General features: G+C 40.5%; 1 protein-coding gene across 4 annotated transcripts in view; it reads left to right on the forward strand.

Annotated features, from left to right (window-relative positions):
- The window catches only part of Ipcef1 (interaction protein for cytohesin exchange factors 1), an 84833-nt gene that overhangs the window by 22862 nt on the left and 40998 nt on the right, over positions 1–20973 (forward strand). For all 4 annotated transcript variants that reach the window (XM_052750923.1, XM_052750922.1, XM_052750925.1 and 1 more), the window contains 2 exons: positions 15897–15970; positions 17340–17411. In XM_052750923.1, coding sequence (XP_052606883.1) covers positions 15897–15970; positions 17340–17411 — 146 coding nt within the window. The remainder of the gene's footprint in view (positions 1–15896; positions 15971–17339; positions 17412–20973) is intronic.

Consider the following 20973-nt stretch of genomic DNA (forward strand, 5'->3'; position numbering starts at 1 on the left):
ATGATTCATTTATTTAATGTCAATCCATGGGATTTAAAAGAACACTTTTTACTAAAATCAAGCTAACAGATGGAAAATACAAACACAGGCTCACCTAGTTAAAAGATTGATATATATATATAATATATATGTAATTTACTTATATACACATGCAGTATGCATATTTATAAATATTAATATACATTAATATATGTATCAGATTTATCAACAGGGAGATTATTGAAACCACTCTATCTGCATCCATTTTTCTATTAATAAACTGACCAAGAACACTATCTGTGTTTTGAAGTAATTGAGAGCTTTGAATGCAGATAAAAAGCAATTTTGTGCATGCTTTAGTAGAAATACACCAGCAGAAATACACCTGCTCGGGGATTGTGGCTTTAGGATGCAGAGCTTTGGTAAGGTGTTTGGGGTACCAGAAGTGGTTCCTCATGGTGACTGCATCCTATCCTGAAGATACCTACTGACATCCATGAAGGTTAATTCTAAGTCACACGACAGGTGGATGGAATGGAAGGCCTCAGGTGTGCTCCTGCAGGGTGGTACCTTCTCTGGAGGAGGAGGGCAGGTGACATGGGGTAAGAAGGGAAATTGATGTGGGTGTAAGTATGTTTCTTAGATGTCAAGAGAAGTGGCCTCTGAGAGCTGAACTTGTGCTCTGATGTGAGGATTCTTTAGAAGTTTTTACTTGAATATTTATCCCCCCCCTCTGTCAGGAACCCCTTTAAGGGACAGAGCCAGCTGATTCTATAGGCAGCCTGGCTGATAAGCTCATTTGTCAATGGGCTCTGTGTTTGATCTTCTACACTGTCTATTTCAGAAGGAAGCTGTGCAAGGAAATAAAGAACCTAAGATTGAATATATTTAAGGGGTCAGAATTGAAGGGACAATATTTGAAACAGTGTCTTCAGGAAGGATGCAAGGAAATGATATGCTGAGGTAGAAGATGGCCCTGGGCTCAAAGTCAGGGGACAGGTCACACCATGATGCTGCACACACCCTCTCTGGGGGCTCAGCTTCTTCCTCAGCACAGACAGGAGGCTGACCCCTGTTAAAGAGGTAGTGAGGTAGTGTCCATTGTCAGCCCATGATCCTCTCTTGGGTTCCCCCACTTGGAATCTTAGCCAACTTGCATTCATTCTCTCCTGAAGTAATGACTTCCAAATAGTGGGTGTAAATTTTGAAGGTTATTGTTTAAAATATTGATTATACACACACACACACACACACACACACACACACACACACACACACACACACACACAAGTTTTTGACCATTTTAAAGCGTGTATTTTAGTGGCATTAAATATATTCACATCATTGTACAGCTGTCCCTTGAACTCTTTTCATATTGCCAAATTGAATCTCTCCCCCGCTAACCCACTCTGTGTGTCCCTTCTCTGCTGGTCCCTTGCAACTACCAAAGATTTTCTGTGTGTGTGAATTTGACTGCTGCATGTGTTTAAGTAAGTATAGTATTTACTTAATTTTTTTTTTGTGGCTGGCTTGTTTCACAAAGCATAACATCTTCAAGTTTCCATTTCCTTTCTTCTTAAGATCATCCTAGTGTGTCCACATGTTGCATTTGGTTGTTCATTTGTGTCCATTTATGAACACTCATGTTACTCACACCTTTTATCTGTTGCCCAATGTCCCTAGTACAAGGGCCTGCAAATATGTCTTTGAGGGCCTGCTTTGAATTCTTCTGGGTCTATATGCAGACGTGAAATTACAGGATCATCGTATTTTTAGTTTTTGCAGGAATGGTTTTCTGTAGTAACTGCCCTCTTCCCTTCCTCCTGATGGTGCATAGGGCTTACAGCTTCTCTAGAACTCTCTCAGGATTTGCTTGCTGGTTTATTTTTGGTACTCACCATCTTAATGAGTGTAAAGTGATAAACATCTCATGTGGTTAGGACTCCATTTCCTTAATGCCCAGTTACTATCAGCATCTTTCTCTTGCACTCATTGGTTGTTCGTGTATTGTCTTTAAAAGAATGTTAATTCTTTTTTTTTTAAAAGCAGAGCTGTTGTTTCTTGGCCTTCAGGAGTATCTTAATGATATTCATGGAATTCAGGAAAACAGCCTAGGGAGATTGGAAAGCTCCTTGAAGATTTAATATACATTGTATGATGGCAGATTGTATGCTATCTCATAGCTGTGATATCTCAAGGATTACCATTTATTATTATTTTTTATTGCTCCTAAATCTCTAGTATTGACACACACATCATTTGAATCTTATATGATGTTCCTTTTTTCTTCTGCTATTCTTTTAAATGTGAGCATGAATTCATTTAAATTGTATTTTTATGTAATACTTTGATTTAGTTGAGAATTGCATATATGTAAACAATATATGTTGATCATATTTGTTCTTACTCCTCCTCCTAAATCCTTTCATCCTTCACACTCCCTTTCCTAACTTTGTCTTAAATATATATATATAGTCCAATTTGTGTTAGCCACAGACTCATCAGAGGCCACACCCTTAAAGAAAGCAGACTCTCCTGTCCTTAGTAGCCATCAACTGTCAGTAACTCCTCAGCTAGTAGCGAGGTCTTCTAAATGTCTCTCTTGCCCAAGCTGCAATATTGACTGGATTGCTCTTCTGTGGGCAACTATTTCACTATTCTTGCTTTAACTATGGATGGCACATCCAACTTATTAGCTATCAAGATATATTATTCATTCTATAATAATGAAAGTCAACCAAATTTTTCAAAAACTCCCCTTTCGTCTTGATTTCTTTACTTTTATTGGGCTCTGATGGTGAAGAAGCCGATCTGCACTGAGGAAAAGGAAAGCCCCCTGGGGTTAGAGGCTTCCAACAGAGCAGGTGAGCCTGGCCAGGGGTAACTCATGCCAGGGCACATGTGCTGAGATTTTTCAGTGTGGAGAACAGTCATCAATCTTTTAAATGAGGAAGGTTCTATTTTAACTGTTTTTGGAAATAACGTTTCTGAAAAGAGTCCTTTTGTAAGAGAAACATACTTTCACTTATTTTATGATTCCATGGGGAGAGAAAGCATGAGTCTAAGTAAGAATGGCCAGGAAAGCTGACTTACGGACATAGGGTAGGACACCAGCTACCTCATGGTCCCCTCTCCAGAAGGACCTACTGTGGTAGTGAGGTGGCTATATCTTGGGTGTTTCTTAGGAGGTGATAATGAGGAGGGATTCTAAGGATACTTGTGTTGTCACAATTGATCACTATGAGTAGGAAATTTTTCCCCCTGGGGGAAAGACAGGTTGGCTTACATTTCTCAGAAGCAGATCCCAAGAAGAGGATTTGGCTGTGTGTGTGGTTTATTTGGGAAGGAATGCAGGAAATGTGGTTGTTTTCTGGTGGACTAGGTCCAGGACTCCCCGTGGATACCAAGAACCTTGAATGTTCAGGTTCAAAACACTGTAGCATTTGAATGTAATCTATACACATCCTCCTTTATTCTTTAAATCATTTCTACATTACTTATAATACCTAATACAATGTTAAAATTAAGCAAATTATTGCTACTGTATTGTTTTGAGAACAATGGCATGAATATTTTGTGTTTGCTTGGTCTAGACATGTTTTATGCATATTTATCAAGGTTGATTTGTTCAATCTGTGCAAGTTGCACTTATAGACCTAGAGCTACAACTAGCTTGGAAATGAGAGAAGGTGGAGAATAGGCAAGGATAGCTCTAGGCAACTCAAGCTTAGTCAGCCTGAGGAATTCAGTACTTTTGAAAAATACACAATCCAGAGTTTGCTTGCCAAGGGTCAATGGCTGGATTATTTATGTACCACGCCCTCTCAGTTATGAGCCAGGAGCCCATTCCAGGACTTGATTTGTGAATCTCTCTGCAAGTCAGAAGAGTGGAACTAGGACCCAGAAGACCTTTTCAGCAAAGAGATGCAACTGTTGCCAGTAGGAATTCCGGCTAGGGTTCCCTGAGTCACCAGCAGCATCCACTGCACATTATCTGCCTACCCCAGAGCCCTTGATTCTCTCTGTTGCTGGGGCCTCAGCATCCCAGGACCATTGTCGTTTTCTGGTACCATGTTGGTCCACATTTAGAATTATGATACATTGAGAATCTCTGGATTCTGTAAGAAGTGTGGCTTTTGTTTATTACCCAAAGACATCTACCAATTGTTTCCTGCACAGAATACATATTTCTAGGCACCTGTGGAAAGAAGTCCTCTAGGGATCAAAATCTAATTATATTTATAGGATAACATTGTATAAAGCCAAATGCAATAATATTTTTAATAAAATATACCCCAAATAATGTACAAGCAGATTAGCAAGCTTGCAACCATAATTATGCTCTCAGTAATTGAATTTTTTCCTCACAGCCATTAATCTGATGCAAAAATGACAAGGGAAAATAGGCAGACACAGCTGTTCCAGGTATCAGTGAAGGAGATGGAGTCAAGGAGCTCATTTGATGTCAGCTTTCTCCTTCTGAGTTATCCCTTTTCCTTTTCTTACAGATGAATGACAACAATCTCTTAACTTTCTGTGGTCTGAACCATCTTATGGTATTATATACATGCCCGGTGATTTTATTTAGCTTGAAGACACTGGTTATACCTGCCTTGTCACTGGGAAAAACTTGTTTCAGGGAACTCATAGGCTCTGCCTAAGATCAGCCTGTAAATGGCTTGCAGACAGATGTCCTGTTCAAGTCAGAGTGTTCTCTTGTGCCATGTGTTAACTGGAGCTGCCTATTCTTTCTTTAATCCCTCTTTGTAGGGCAGAGGAAGATAGCCCGTCATCTCATGTTAGAATTACTCATTCTGGGCCCTGTTCTGTGTTCTGGAAGTTTGTTGATCCTATACAATTTCTTCATGTTAACAACAGCATCAGTTGGGTGTTGTGAGTTAAAAAGTCACCTGCCTCATGAGTTCTGGCACTGAGAACAGGATTGATTTTATCCAAAAGGTGGAGAATGGTACCTTCTTAGGCTTAGTGCTCAGCCAGTGTTAGCTCTTATCTGTTTCTGTCAAGCACATTCCTGAGATATTTCAGCCACACTTACTGTGAGACCTGCTTCATATATCTAGAAGGGCAAGGGAGAAAGGGAGGAAAGGAGAGATGAAAGAGAAGGAGGTAGGAAGAAGGAAGACCAAGCCAAACACACGTTTTTCTTGCATCCTGTCATGGTTGTTCTCCAGGGCTGGTGGGTACAGCTCTCTGCTCACCGACCCAGGTGAGGCTTGCAGAATGGAGGGTGCTTGATGGCGCCCATTTCTGTGTCCTTTCCTGAAAGAGAGAAGAGGATGAGTTACTCATCAGAACAAAACCCTGTAGTCAACTTCACTGCAGGGAGAGAGGAAGGGGGGCTGTGGAGTCTGCCATTTGCAGGGGTGGAGACTAGGTAAATAACTGAAACTTGACAGCAACATCATTGAGGAAAAATGCTAATGATGTCCCTTCTTAGACTAGATTTCACTATCAATAAATAAACTTCTATGTTCCAGGTCGGGGTCCCAACCTTAGGTTTAGGCATAACTGGTGGTGGAGTGGAGTGGAAGCCAAGAGGTATGCATAATGAAGCAGTCCTGAATAAAATATGGTCTTTTCATCATTGTCTCCTCTTTCTGCTTCTGCCTGTGTGCCCAAGAAGTCCTTATGACTGTCATAGCTGGAGGGGATCAATGTAGTTCTCAGGACATGGTCACTTCAGCTCTAATAGGCAGCAGAATCCTCTTCCTGGGAGAAGTAGGGGAGGGGATAGATCTTTCCTATAAAGTTCCACTTGTTTCTAGAATCTAAATTGCCTGAAATTTTAGGACAACTTTATCTCTGCACCTTCAGCCTTGAAGTGGGGGGTGAGGTACGCTAGTGGACACTCCTTCAATGAAGAATATTCCAACCTGAAGAGGTAAGCAGGTGGCCCAAGATCAAGGGGATAGAGGCAAAATGGAGGCAGTGATGTAAGGCTTTCAGTGTGTTTTGGTTGTGGGCCCAAGTGAGGAGTCAATGCCTCTTTAGTAAGGAAGCTTCTGGGTGCCTGTTTCATGTATGTTCTTCATAATCACGTGTGAATATAAATCATGCCACATGTTATCCCATGAAACCTCAGAGATGTATGTAGGACAAGCCTTGGAACTTGGGTTTCTGATCAAAGGACATGCTTTTGTAGTTCTGTCATTTGGTCTGCATTTAATTTCCACCTTTGCGTGAGAGGCTCTGCACAGCTTGATGACACCAGTTCATCTTGTCTCATCTCTCCTTCAATCTCTGTATACCTCTAGCTCATATTTTAGAAAATGGGGTTCAGATTTTACTACTGGTCACAAGTACATGTGCTCTAGGAGAATCCAGCCTCCATTGTGTGCACTAGGAGAATCTAGCCTTCATTGTGTGTTCTAGGAGAATCTGGCCTCCGTGTGTACTGTTGGAGAATCCGGCCTCTGTGTGTACTCTAGGAGAATCCAGCCTCCATGTGTGCTCTAGGAGAATCCAGACTCCATGTGTGCTCTAGGAGAATCCAGACTCTGTGTGTGCTCTAGGAGAATCCAGACTCCATGTGTACTCTAGAGAATTTAGCCTCTGTTGTTCTGCAGTGGCCTGGGAAGGGACAGCTGATTTCATATATTAAGCTTCATTTTCAGTGTGTACATGGGGATGTCAGGGCACAACTGAGAAAACAGAAGGTGTGTTTGGAGAAGTGGAGAGTTTTGCAGTCTCTTTAGATTGTGATGATCATTTGGCAGCCTCAGTTGCACCACTTAAAGTGATTCAGAGACTTAGAAATCCATATCTACTCGTAAACATGTAGTTGAAAATTTTCTCTGGTTCCACCCGGCCCCGTGGTCCCACAGCCTCTTATAAAATAATCACACAGAGGCTTAATAATATTTACAAACTGTATGGCCTATAGCAGGCCTCTTGCTAGCTAGCTCTTATATCTTAAATTAACCCATTTCTATTAATATATGTTTTGCCACATGTTCCATGGCTTTGCTGGTCTGTTGGCATGTTGCTCCTTGGGCAGCAGGTTGGTGTCTTCCCCACCTCTGCCTTTCTTCTTTCCTGTTTCTCTCCTTGGATTTCCCACCTGCCTCTAAGCTGCCTTGCCATAAGCCAAAGCAGCTTATTTATTAACCAATGGGAACGACATATATTCACAGCATGTAGAAAGACACCCCCCAGCATAAATATAAAAGCAGATTATAGACAAATCTTTGCTTTCTTGAGCTATTTCCCTTAATATGGTTCTATTTAAGAGAGCCATAATTTTTATGTTCCACTATGAAATTCCACAATAGTGTCCTTTATCCCAAGTCATCATCTTCTTCTTTACTCTCTCTTAACTTACATAGCTGTGGAAGCTGGTTTGGTAGCTAGGTGTTCTTTTTTAGTATTTCATATTTCTGTAATTTTGTCTATTTTGTAAGGTACTTGACATTCATGTTTCCATTTAGAAACTAAAATTAGATGTCTCTAATGTTTGGTATTGGGAACTGAACATAGGCAAGCATAGTACCACTAAGCTGCACCCCCATCCTTATCTTTTGCTTTGATATAGGGTCTTACTATGTTGCCTAGCATGGCCTTGAGCTCACTCTTACCCAAGTACCTTTGAACTTACAATCTTTCTGCCTTAGCATCCCATTGTTTTAGTTGCTTCCAAGGCTTTATTTTAAGAGAACTTAGAGTTTTCTAGTGAAAAATGATTTGAAGGTTCAGAGAGTTTTCCACTTCTGGAGTCTACACAGGCACAGATACTCCTGCCCAGCCCTCTGCATCAGTATCCTCAGTGGAGAGGCACATATGTTACAGTTGACAAGCCTACCATGACATATCATTACATTTGTTACAGTTGACAAGCCTACCATGACATATCATTACATTTGTTACAGTTGACAAGCCTACCATGACATGTCATTAGATAGATGGCCACAGAAGCCATAGTTTATATTAGTGTTCATTCTTGATGAACATATTGTACATTAGAAATGTCCTTCATTATACAAATATAAAGTATTTTCACTTACAACTCCTGAACACTTCTGTGGTCTTCAATTTAAATACCAGAATTTGATGACCTGTTTTAGTTAAATTTTAAAGTATGCCAAACTTTATGTAAAATATCTATGTGTTGTGTCTCTGCAATCTAAACTTGACTGCATAGTTAACCTTTAACCCAAAGAGCATGGACTCGATGTTGCGTGAAAGTTTGAGCTAGTCATATTCAGTTCCGGTGGATCCTCTGGGACCTTGGGTTGCACCTTCTGATAACCGAGTAAGAGGGATTTTATTCACTGTATTTAGACCCCAAGCTTGTTTTCATGTTTTCAGCTTATTTGAGGCATGTTTATTATATCGTAATACCTACTTCATCCACATCCACTCATTAATGTAACCATTGTAGCAAATTGATTTTAGGTCAGTTGCTTAGGACCAGAGTGACTCCTTTTGTGCATTTACCATTAATCCTACTTCCATCCCCAAGCCTTTGCTTCACTTTCTACCTTCATGAACTTCATAAAAGTGGAGACACAGAGTAACTATTATCTCTTGTGTTGTCAATCAGTGTGATGTTCTCAAGGCTTCTGTACAGCTTAGCATGAGGTGGTTCTTCCTTTTTAATGTTGTTCTGTCTCTCAAGCATGAGCACATCATGCCCTTTAGTTACCCATTGTTGGACATTTAGGTTGTTCCCTGCTTTGGGATATTATGACTAATGTGACTATAAATATTTGCATGTAACTCTTTTCATGGACATGGGTTTTCATTCTCTGGGAGGTGGGTAGGTACCTAGGAGGGGAATTACTGAGTTGTGCAGTAATGATAAGCTTGTGATTTTTAGAAAATGCTGAAATATTTTCCAAAGCAGTTTCCACATCTCATTTTAACATTTTTTTTTAATTGTCAAAGGAAAAAAAGTCATGTTCCATCACTCAGTCATTCATAACACTTGTAGAGCTTTTCCACATGTAATAGACAACTGCCTTATAAATAACAGTTGCTTCCTTCAAGATACTCCTGTCTGTAGGAGAATCAGATGAACAACCAGGTCACAACACCATGAGAGGACTGTGAAGGAAACCCACTCCTAGCTCTGAAGACAAACAGGAGGTAGCCTGTCCCAGACTTGTGGGAACAGGTCCCACCCATAATGACCCTTGGAAACTCACATGTGAGGGTCAGGTAGTGGGGTTTAGTATCATCAGGGAGCAGCAGGCATTCTACCCTGCTCAAATTCCCCAACTCCATTATGGTGCTCACCTAGTCAACCTCACAGGATCGCACATCCACAAGATGCTACGTAACTTCCATGATTCATGTTGAGCTTATTGTCTCTTTCCTCTCAAGAGATGAGGTCTCTGCTTTGCTCACTAATATGTCCACACACGTGTGACACAGTGAGGAGTCCCTGAAGGTATCTGCTGACTAAATGAATGCATGGGAGCTTTTAGTGAGAGAGAAAAGAGGTTAAGGGATGAACACAGATGATTGACACTGGAGGCGGGACCAACAGCTTCGCTCCCATCCTTGGATGTTTGAACTCCAACAGTTTGGACAAAAGTAAGACTTTGGTTCTGCCGGGGAGACAGGCAGGGAGTCAGAGGCACCAGGGAAAGTGGGTGGGCTGACTTAAAAGGAAGTTTGGTGTGTAGTCACAGAACACACTATGAAAGAGGGCACAGTGCTGTGTGCTGCCGCACTTAAGGTTAGTACGTTTGCACAGTGGCTAGAGGACAGTGCTTTTACAAATCATGTTAAGGTTCTGGGGAAATTAGAAGGTCCCACTGCATAACTGTCAAGTGACATTTTAGAATGTTAGGAATCATTAAAGGGAAAGATACCATTCAAGACAGTTATTTTAGTTAATGGATCAGGCAGGAACAGATCTGAAATGGTAGGAGGAGAAGAAGGAGGAGGAGGGGAAGGAGGAGAAGGAAAAGAAGGAGGAGGAAGAGAAGAAAAAGAAGAGGAAGAGAAGGAGGAGGAGGAGAAGGAGGAGGATGAGGAGGAGAAAACTGTCATTCCACAAGAAGCTGCCCATTATGATTACCACTTTTGAGGCTTTTTTTTATGCAAGTTAAATAAGCAAGGGGCATTTTTTGACACAGCTGCTGTGACTTTGAATACAGCTCAGATGTCTTCAGAATAATGACAAGAGGTTGCTATGTATGAGAGGGAGGGTTCCTAGGAAAACTTTGTGCAGTGGCTCCGCTCAAGTTTCTTTGGATCTCTATTTGAAAGAACCTCTACCTTTTCAGTTATGCAGAAATGAACCCAGTGAAACAAAGATACATAATTTATCTTTCATTCATTTAAAAAAAACTGCATTGTTTATTGGGGGCATGTCACAGTGTGCTTGTGGAGGTCAGAGGATAACTTTCAGGAGTTCATTCTTCCCTTGCACCACAGTTTTGGTCCTAGGGATAGAGTTCAGATTGTTAGCCTTGGTGGCAAGCAGCTCTACCATTTATTTCTAAATGAATACAAACTTTTGTAAAAGCAATACTTGTGTGTTTGTTTATGGGTGGTCTCTCCCTAAACCTGGAGTCCTAAATCTGACTATGTTAGACAGGCTGGCCTGCAAAGTCCATGGATCCTCCTGTCTCCACTTCTCTAGTGCTTGGATTATAGGTGTGAGTCACTGTGGTCACCTCTTTTCATGGGTTCTTGGGATTGAACATAGTCTTATGCTTACGAACACATGCTTATGTAGCAAGCACTTACCAATTGAGTCATCATCCCACCCCTTGTATATTTCATTTTTTATTGATTTTTATGTTATTGACACATGAAATGAGCTTATGGTATTGCCTCGAGACATATGTCATGACATGAATTGGGTGTCTAATTTAGCTCCATAAGAATATAGTTTTCTTTGTTTTAATTGTTTGGTCTGTTTTTGGTTGAGTAGAGGACAGGATATTGGAGAAGGTGAAATTTTGGAATTAATTAGGGCTCAACCATAAATGGTTTTCTGCTGAAGTACAGAGAAACTGGAAACCATGCAGGGTTTTAAATAGAGGAGTGACATGAAGCATGTTCATGATGTAGAGATTTGCTGTGGCTGTTATTTGGGTGCTATATTGGGTTGAAGGAGAGAATTTGAAAGAGGAGGACTGGCTTTGGAGGCTTTTGCAGTAATTTAACAAGAAGCTAATGGTGATGGACAGGACATGACATGGTAGGAATGTATGAATGGACCATCTTGGAAGATGCAACCATAACACAACTTTGTGTTTACCTGGCCTGCATGAATTCTGGAAAGGGTCATCTTAGTTCATCTTATATAAGAAAACACTGAAGGCTGGGTGGCTCCTAAGGAAGAGGGATGCTTATTTAGTTTATAATTCTGAAGGCTGGTGATGGGATCTGCTTAGCTTCCAGCAAGGACCACATACAGCTTGTGTGATGGAGAAGCAGGAGGCATAATGGTTGTGTGCAAAGGAATCCCAGCATGTGAGGAGCCTTTTTACAACAACTATTCTATCAGCAGGCAAACCAGTCTCCAGGAAAATGAGAATTCACTCTCATGAGAAAAACCTTTGTTCCCAATGGCTTATTTAGCATATTAATTTATTTGTTCATCATGCATTTGTGGTGTCTGTGGTCCCATATGTGTGTGTATGGAGAACAAAAGGATCATCTCAATTGTCTACTCTATCACTCTCCACCTTATTCTCTTGAGCCATAGTCTCTCACAGAACCTAGAGCTAGGCTGATGGCTAGATAGTCCCAGAGAACCTCCTGTCTTTGTCTCCCAGAGCACTGGCATTATAGGTATACATGACTCTATGCCTAGCATTTTATGTGGGTGTTTGAGATTTTAAGTTACATTGTCATGTTTACACAGCAAATGTTCTTGTCTGTTAAGCCATCTCTCTAGCCATGACTTACTTAGCTTTTAATTAAATTTTTTAAAAGAAAGATCATATTAATTCTTTGAGAATGTCATACAATGTATTTTGATCTTATTCACCCCTAGTCCTTCCTTATCTCCTCTAAGATACATCCCCTATCTCTCCACCCCCAACACAATTCCTGTTCTTTTTTACTTATTTCTAATAACTCAGTTTTGCAGTGCATATATTCAGGGTGTGAGACCCTTCACTGGAGGGTGGTTAACTACTAGGAGCCAAGCTCTTAAAGAAGACAGACTCTCCCTCCCTGAGAAGCCATTAATTATAAAAACTTCCCAGTTAGGGGTGGGAGCTCATAAAGCCATCTCATCTCCATGCAAAAATGCTGACCAGCTTGATCCTGTGCAGGTCTTGTGTAGGCAACCACAGCTCTGAGTTCATGAGTGAACATGGCTCTGTCATGTCTAGAAGACACTCTAGCTATAGTCCTCCTTGACCTCTGACTCTTAGTCTTTCTGTGATGGCCCCTGAGCCGAGTGTGTGTGTGTGTGTGTGTGTGTGTGTGTGTGTGTGTGTGTGTGTGTGTGTGTGTGTGATATAGATGTCTCATTTGTGGCACTTATTCTCTTTACTCTGACTTACTCAGTTGTAAGTTTCTGTGTTAACAAACACCATCTACTACATAAAAATGCTTCTCTGACAAGGTCTGAGAGCTGCATTAATCTATGGGTATAGAGATTGTCTTAGTTAGGGTTTCTATTACTGTGATAAAACACCATGACCAAAAACAACTTATATAAAAGAAAGCATTTGATTGGGCTTACAATTTCAGAGGGTCAGAGTCCATGATGGTGGAGCATGGTGGCAAGAATAGCCAAGAGCTCACATCTTGAGTCACAAGCAGGAGGGAGAGAGAAAGCATGCATACAGGGAATGGAATCTTTTAAAACTTCAAAGCCCACCCCCAGTGATATACCTCTTTCAACAAGGCCACACCTCCTAATGCTTCTGAAATAGTTCCACCAATTGGGAATCAAACATTCAAATCTATGAGTCTGTGTGGGCCATTTTCATCCAGGCCACCACAGAAGTATTAGTTTAGAGGTTGGTTTGATATTGTCCATTTAGTAGAAAAATTCACCCAAGTTTTAAAGACTTTTTAGTCTTTCTTATCAGAGACTAAGCCTCAATATGAATTTTATGGTGACAGACAGTATCCAAACGGCAATAGCTGGGATGGGAGAGCTAGAAATGTCTCTTTTCTCTACATTTCTCTTTCTTTCTTCTTCTCTCTCTCCTTCTCCACCCTCTTTTTCTCTTATGATGTCTTGATAGATAGTGTCATCTTATTCACTGAAGCAGAGAACACAGAAGAGGAGAAGGCACACTGTGGAGTAAGATGATGAGCCTGGTTTGGGTCATTCTTCGGGAGCTCATTGTTTATCCATTGGAATAAACACACTGGGGCATTATACAACTAGGCAAGGAGCTCCAGGATTCAATCTCAATTCAAGTTATAGATTTTGGGTGTTTGTGTGTGTGTGTGTGTGTGTGTGTGTATAGTGATGATACCTGAATTTATGTGAGTGTCACAAGTCAGCCATCCAGAGTGCTGGAATGGAGAGAGTAAAGGTTTATGGACTGAACTCCAAGGAACCCTGATATTGGAGAAATAGCAGAAGACCTTGTGAAGGCTACAGAAGAGGGAGTGGTCAGGGAAGGTGAGCAGCAGTATTGTGTACCAGGGAAGCCAAGCTAGGAGGCACAGGCAAGGACTGGACTGTGCTAACATTCACTAGAGTCTGACTCAGGGCTTATGGAAGAATTGGATGGGATTTAGCAATGGAAGTATGTAGGCTTCATAGAATCTGGAACAGCTGGCATAGAAATGTATGTTAGGGGGACATGGCAACAAATGTTTAATATAAATGATTGTTTTCCTCAAGACCAGTTATGGGAATTTATATGAAAGTGTATTAACATAACATTGATGTTATGTAGGATGATCAATATGACCATTTTACATAAGATCATCCATTTTGAAGTACTTGAATGGAAATTTCGTACATTCACAAACTGTGCAACCATCTCTATCTAGTTTTAAAACATTTCTAAGACAAAACTTCACTGCCTTCAAACAGTTGTGCCCAATTCTTCATTCCCCAGGGCCTGGGATATATATATCTGTGCTTTTTTCTTTATGTATTTCTTATTCTTAATACTTCATCTATATGGACACAATAATATGGGACCTTTTGTGACTAAAATCTTTCACTTAACATAATGTTTTTAAGGTTTATCTATACAGCATATGCCAGTCTTTCATGGGGTTTGTGACAATACATAATATTTCTCTGTATGGATTTATCACAGTTTATTTATTGATGGTCATTTTGTGTTTCAGTCTGTTGACTGTTGTGAACAGTGTTTCTGTGACTATGCATATATACCTGAGCATCTGTATTTGGTTGTTTTGGATATGTTTCTAGCAATGGAATTGATGGGCCCTAGGTTTTCCAAAATTACATTTATCCATGTAATTGTAATTGAAAAATCACAGGAAACATTGTATATTATATAAAATATCAACTCATATATTGTACATTCATTGAATACTTGGTATTTTTTTTGTTTTTAAATATGAGATTGATGAAGCCACTATGTGGTAACTAAATAGCCTATTAATAAACAAGATACCTATATATGCACTCAGTGTATACATGTATATGTATATATTTTAAAAAGAGAAATTCTCACTAGAATTGAGTTTTAATTCTTATAAGGGAGAGCATGCGGGTATATACTTGGATAAACTGAGACATCTAGGAGATAGAGGCTAGGAATGGAGTTGACTAGTTTAATTTTTCTGAAGAAATGATATAAAAAAGAGACAGAGTAATAAAGTCAAGTAAGATCACCCTGGAACAAATTGAACAGCTAACTGATTTGAAAATTAAGATTGTATTTTTCAAAATCAAATTTTATCCACCTCCTAATATCTGCCAATTCATTTACAGTTTGTTTTTTTAATTGTGTTTCTCTGTTCAGGGACATTAGTGTGACTGAAAGGAGATTTGAGCTCCACTTATGATGTATGACCCAACTTCTTTGTGGCTCATCTCAACTTTTATTCATATGTCATAGATCAACTGGTTCACAGAGAGATGGAGCCTTGATTGCATTGCCTGTAAAGTTTTTGTTGATTTAAAGCAACATGTACCCTATGCTATCCAGAGTGTCATTCTTTTCTTGGGGACTTTCTTGCACAAGAGTCAACCATGACACTAGGATTTTACGCAATGTGGCTCTGACTGAACCCTCCAAACACTGCCTACAGACTTGGGGGAAGAAGCAGTTCCTGTGGGGTGTCTGTTAAGTGCTGTGTTTATCTGAGTCCCCTCAGGTCCTAACAACCAGTGAGATGTGTATCTGTGGGTTTGCCAGCTTCAAGGCCTGAGCTCTGTCCACCATCTCAAGCCGCTAATGAGGTTTTGTCTCCTGTGCTTGTGGCTCACCACAGCTGGGGGCGGGGATATGATGCTGAGCCTGCCTCGGGGTTCAGCAGAAGCAGGACGTTGATGGGTTAACTCTGTGGGTTTCGTGAGGACAGAAGGAGAGTGGGGCAGGCACAGATCTGCTGTGTATTCATCATCCCTAAGCTGTATCATGTCACTCCTTTTTTTATTATTTATTATTATTTTTAATTTTTCGAGATAAGGTTTCTCTGTGTAGCCCCAGATGTCTTAGAACTCACTCTGTAGACCAGACTGGCCTCGAACTCACAGAGCTCCTCCTGCCTCTGCCTCCCAAATGCTGGGATTAAAGGCATGCCCTACCACCACTCGGCTCTCATGTCACTTCTTATGAAGAGTTTCTCTTTATGTTTTTTAGAATATTAATTTCTTCCATAAATAGTGTATCTAAGTCCATGGCTCATTAACGCTACTTCACAGACATTCCTGTAGGTTCTATTTCTTTTCACATATACACTCTGTAGTTCATGTCAGTATGTTGGAGCCCAGCATCAGAGCATTCATTGCTGTGTGTGCTGTGTGTTTGTTTCAGGCAGAGAAAGCTGATGGATTTGTCAACCTGCCAGATTTCACAGTGGAAAGAGCCTCTGAATGCAAGAAAAAACAGTGAGTCTTTTCTCCCCCCCAAAAAGCCCTGGGCTAGGATCATAGCCATTTTCAATGTACATCTAGTGATGGGGTGATTTGGAAGTGGATAAAGGTACAATTTAAATGTCTGGGAATTTTGACCATTGTGTGTTGGCACTGTACAAATATATATTCATAGAAAATGTACATAGAAATGGTAACCTTTCATTTTCTGGCATGTCAACCCATGGGGTGTATGGGTTTTAACCACCCTATCCCCTGAACCAAACACACACAAAGGCAAGGGAATCAATGTCAAGGTTTTGACCTTGTAAAGAACAAATGTCTAAACAGGGGTCACCAGACAGAGATGTAGACCCTACAGTAAGACCAGGTCATCTTAGTTCATGGTATTATTAGTACCAGCCTTGACATTCAATGCTCTGATGCGTTTAGGTTGGGATTGTATCTTGCTATAGAGTAAGTGTGAACAGTGATGGGATAAAGTAGGCTCCAGCTAATGGTTATTGTTCTGCTAAGAAGGACAGAGCCCAAAGGATCTGGGAACAGCCAAGGGCTCCCTAGAGTGTTGGGTATACACTATGATCACATGATCATTTCAAGAGCGCACCCTACTGTGACTTACTTTTACATCTTCTTTCATCTTTCTCTTGTTCTTTCTTCTTTCTTCAATATCTTCTCCTTTATTATCGGAAAGGAAGATTTCTTCATTGATGAGCCATGGATTGTTTTCTTGGGAAGCAGTGTTAGATTTTATTCTTTGCTGTACTGGTGTAATAGCTGTGTCTTGTTCTGTGTTGATTGTGTTGATACTTGTGGTTTTTGATGGGTTACTGAAAACAAAACAAGCAAAACAACTCTGTCCTCTTCTTCAGAATTTCTGGTGTGATTGGTAAGTGGAAACATTTTGCTTTCTATCACTGATGGGTCACAAATCTCCTTTAACTAATATCTAATTTGTATTCTTCCTTTACCAATACAGAGCCCCTTATCTGTGGCTTCTGAAGAGTCATGTGGTGTGGAAGTCGCATACCTGATTATTTTCATATAACTAAAACTCTACTGTATGGTTGATTGAATTTAGATAATACCTTGCTTGAATGAGTTGATCTAAATCCTGCTAAGAGACAATTCAGGGACTCTCAACTTGAATGCATTGTCTCTACACTTTTAAATAGTTATCAGGTGAAAAAGATACACACACACACACACACACACACACACACACACACACACACACACTTAAATGGAAACAACTGAGTCGCTAAGATGCAGTTCTGACATGATAAATTGACTCTCACTTCACTAAGTGAAATAGGGACCAGATAATAGGTATTTAATATAATTACTTTAAAAACACTAACACGTGTACTTTTCTCCTTTCTAGTGCATTTAAGATCAACCACCCACAGATCAAAGCCTTCTACTTTGCAGCAGAGAATTTGCAGGAAATGAATGTGTAAGTAGAGGAAACTGGTACATCCAGTCCCTAAGAGAATGAAGTTACTTTGGTCAGGCATCAGAGTTTAAAGCCAATGATCATGTCAGTTATTGTCCTACTTGTTTTTGGTATTTAAGTTTGTTCTGTTAATTCCTTTAGCAATTATAAAACCATCTTGCTTTCTTCTCTAGCATGTGTCGTTATTTGGGGAGATACACTTGTCTAAATGGCTGTTTTAGGAAGTAGTTGTAAGATTGTTCTGAAGGAGCCACTGAGAGGAGAGAGTAGACAGAAGGACATGTGATGTGATGAGAATTCACATCATAAGGAGAAGGACTCATCCCCACTCAGTGTCTGCAGCCTGTTTGTGTGTGGTTGTCACAAAGGTTCATGGACTTACCTCCTGTTTCTCCATGTATCACCCCGAACATTTAATTCTGACTTTAAGAGATATCCTAGCTCTGCTTTCAGCTTGTTCTGTTAAGTCAATGTACTCCATTCCCACTTCACTCCTGGTTTAGATGAAGATGCATTGCACCAGCTGTAATTTGAGTCAAGTGGTCTGTGAGATGCTGCCTTGAGGCATCAGAGGACATCCCATTAACTTAAAAAGACTGTTATTGATGTCTTTAAGACCATCATATAATAATTTGATGTTTATGGAACATTTATAGTATGCCCTGTTGCCAAAGACGTTGGGCAGTAACAGTCAAACAACTCTCCCACCCCCATAATTCCTCTATTCAAAGAGTTTATACTTGAATGCTGCTATCTATTGTGCATGACAATTTTATTACTTATCTTCCATACATAATCCATCTTTGCCTTCTTGTTTCAGAAAACTAAATAAAATAGTTCCTATCTCCTGTTATATATGCCAACTCCTTTCAGGTCACCTCTTCTGCAGTACTGTCTAGCTAGGAGCCTTCTCATTTGTTATACCCACTTAGCCTACCCTCACCTCATCTCTTCAGGTGAGGACAAATTGCTCACAGCAAGCTGGGAGACCATGGATTAGCTGTCAGAGACAGAACTGACAACAGTGTCTTTCAAACATGTCTCTGATGGACAAATAGAGTGTTACTTCTGCACTCTTTTTTTGATTGTAGTTTTCACCCCTCCCTTGCCTTTCTCAAGCATCTGAGGGGAACAAAAAGAACAGCCATATCAGAAGAAATGGCTCATACCCTTCAAAGGTCATCACTCATCTCTGTATGGCATTGGTGACTCAATCCAGCTGCTTTGCAGCCACATGCTTTGAGTGTCCAGAAGAGGGAGTGCTCTTGCCTAGAGGTAGTTAGAACCCAGAGATGGTAGCCGGTCTGCAGCTGGGTCACCACTGAGGTTCACAGGGCTGCCTCTGGTTTGTCATGGCAGGAAGACAGAGCTGCCCACCATCCCACCTTGATAGCTTCTCTAACAGCATCCTGTGTCTTCAGCTTTATCCCTGTTATCTTTCCCACCCTTCTTGGGGCTGATTCTTTCAAAGTAGTTTTCATCTTCTCAGAGAAGGCTGAGTGAAAGAAAGCATCCCAGAGAAATAGTCCTTCTGAGTGCCTTGTTACCTAGTGAATGTCTCCTACACAGAAAAATACATTTTCAGTCTAGAGGAGGTTAGACTCTTATGAGATCCGTTGTACTTCAGGCACTCTAAGCCACACATCAAGGTTATTTAGCTCCCCGTCCCTGGCTGCCACCAGCTCAGTCTTTGTTCTCATCTTCACTCTTTATAGTCAAGCTTTCTTTCCATCTGCAGATTCCTATTTGATGGCAGGGCTTGTATGAGTTCTAGCTATAGATATCTTTTACATTGGTGGCTAGTAATGCAACACCTGTCACCACAATCAAGGTGAAATCTCGTTGCCAGTCTGTGCTGTGAAGAGCATTGACATTCTTGAAATTCTGTTAGAATATCCTTTTCCAACTTATAAACAAGCTATAAATTGAAATTTGAATTTCAGATGTCCTGGGCTCTAATTTTGAATCTCTCCAGTGACCTTTATAATTCACATGATGATTTTCATCATAGTCCTTAAATTGCCCTTCTCACTACTCATGGCTACAAGGCCCATTTTGCCTGTGCCTGAATACATGATGATTTCCTTTATCTGTAATGCCATTGCCTTAGCTTCATTTCTTCTTCTGTCATAAAAAGTCCCAACAAAAAGCAACTTAAGGAAGAAATGGTTTATTACACTTACAGTTCTAGGTTCCAGTCTATTGTCATTGGGACGACAAAGCAGGAGCTTGAAGCATCGTATCTGTAGGCAAGAGCAGAGGGAACAAGTGCCTGGATCCTTACTTGCTTGCTCTCTTATGCTTAGCTTGCTTCCTCATTCTTACACAGTCCAGGACCCCAGCCAAAGGAGTGGTGCTTCCCACCATGGGCTGGGTCTTCCTACATCAGTAATAATCAAGACAATGCCCCAGAGACATGCCCGCGGGCCAACCTGATGTAGGCAGTGCCTTCGCTGAGATGCTCTGCTCTGGTGATTCTAGGCTGTGCCAGCTGCACAGAACTAAGCATCACAACCATCACTGAGTTTTCTTATTCTTAAGATAATTCTCCAATAGCCAACAAGGAAGAACCTCTCTGGACTACCAAGTTTGTCCTTTCTCCTACAAGACCATGCAGATGATCCCTAGAGGTTTATTTACCAATGCCACCTGAAACTTTTCCTTTTCTCTTGATAGAGCCTGTTTAAACTAGTTAGTAATGGATCTAGGAATGACTTAGGGGTAGGGTTGGAGGGAAGGGTAGTCTTTTCAGTTTTCAGTCATTCAACTCTTTGGCTAGCTACATTTTTTTTTGTGCGGGGGAGGTGATGTTTCTCTCAAGGGTGACAAACAGAGAAGTCAGTGTAATAGAAATCTCTCGTACTTTGCCGTGACCCTCAATTTCCAGATGTAGGAGTAAGTCATTAAGAGGAATGGAAGAGTCAGTTCTAAACAGAGATGTGGGCTTGCTGCCTTTCTCAGGTGGTGTTTGCAGGAAGAATGCTCTTATGTGGGTATCCATGTCCTAAAACTGTACTCATCCAACACACACATTCCTAACAAGTTAGTACATAGTAGACTCCCGGGAAACACCGACCATCTTTCATGTCTGTGTAAAGCCTTTTGTATACACATGTATTTAGCCAGAAATGGAGGTTCTCAGGTACTCCACGAGGTTTACAGAGGTTCTTAGTAAGGGAGGACCTATAAGTAGAAGTCTGAATAATTGTTAGGCTCTCACAGTTAGTAAATCACAATGAAAGGAAAGGACTTGGGTTTGGGGGAGGGGTGAAGTTTCCATTTTGATTTACATTCACACTCTGGAATAGAGTTTAGAAAAACCTTTGCTGTTTCAGTCATTCTCAACTCAAAACTCTTCATTGTCTTTTTCTTTCTTGGATATTTTACTTTTAGATTCTTTTAGTTTGTGGGGAGGGCAGGGCCAGCTTTATATAAGCATGAAATCATGTATAAACTGAAAACTTTATTTAAAGTGAACCATGAAATATGTTGTATTTTATCTGATTTAGAAATGTGCTTAAATTTTTGTATGTTTGTGTAGCATGCACGTTCATGTATGTTT

Source organism: Peromyscus californicus, unplaced genomic scaffold (assembly GCF_007827085.1).
Source record: "Peromyscus californicus insignis strain IS unplaced genomic scaffold, ASM782708v3 Scaffold_22__1_contigs__length_63687245, whole genome shotgun sequence".
Classification (NCBI taxonomy): Eukaryota; Metazoa; Chordata; class Mammalia; order Rodentia; family Cricetidae; genus Peromyscus; species Peromyscus californicus.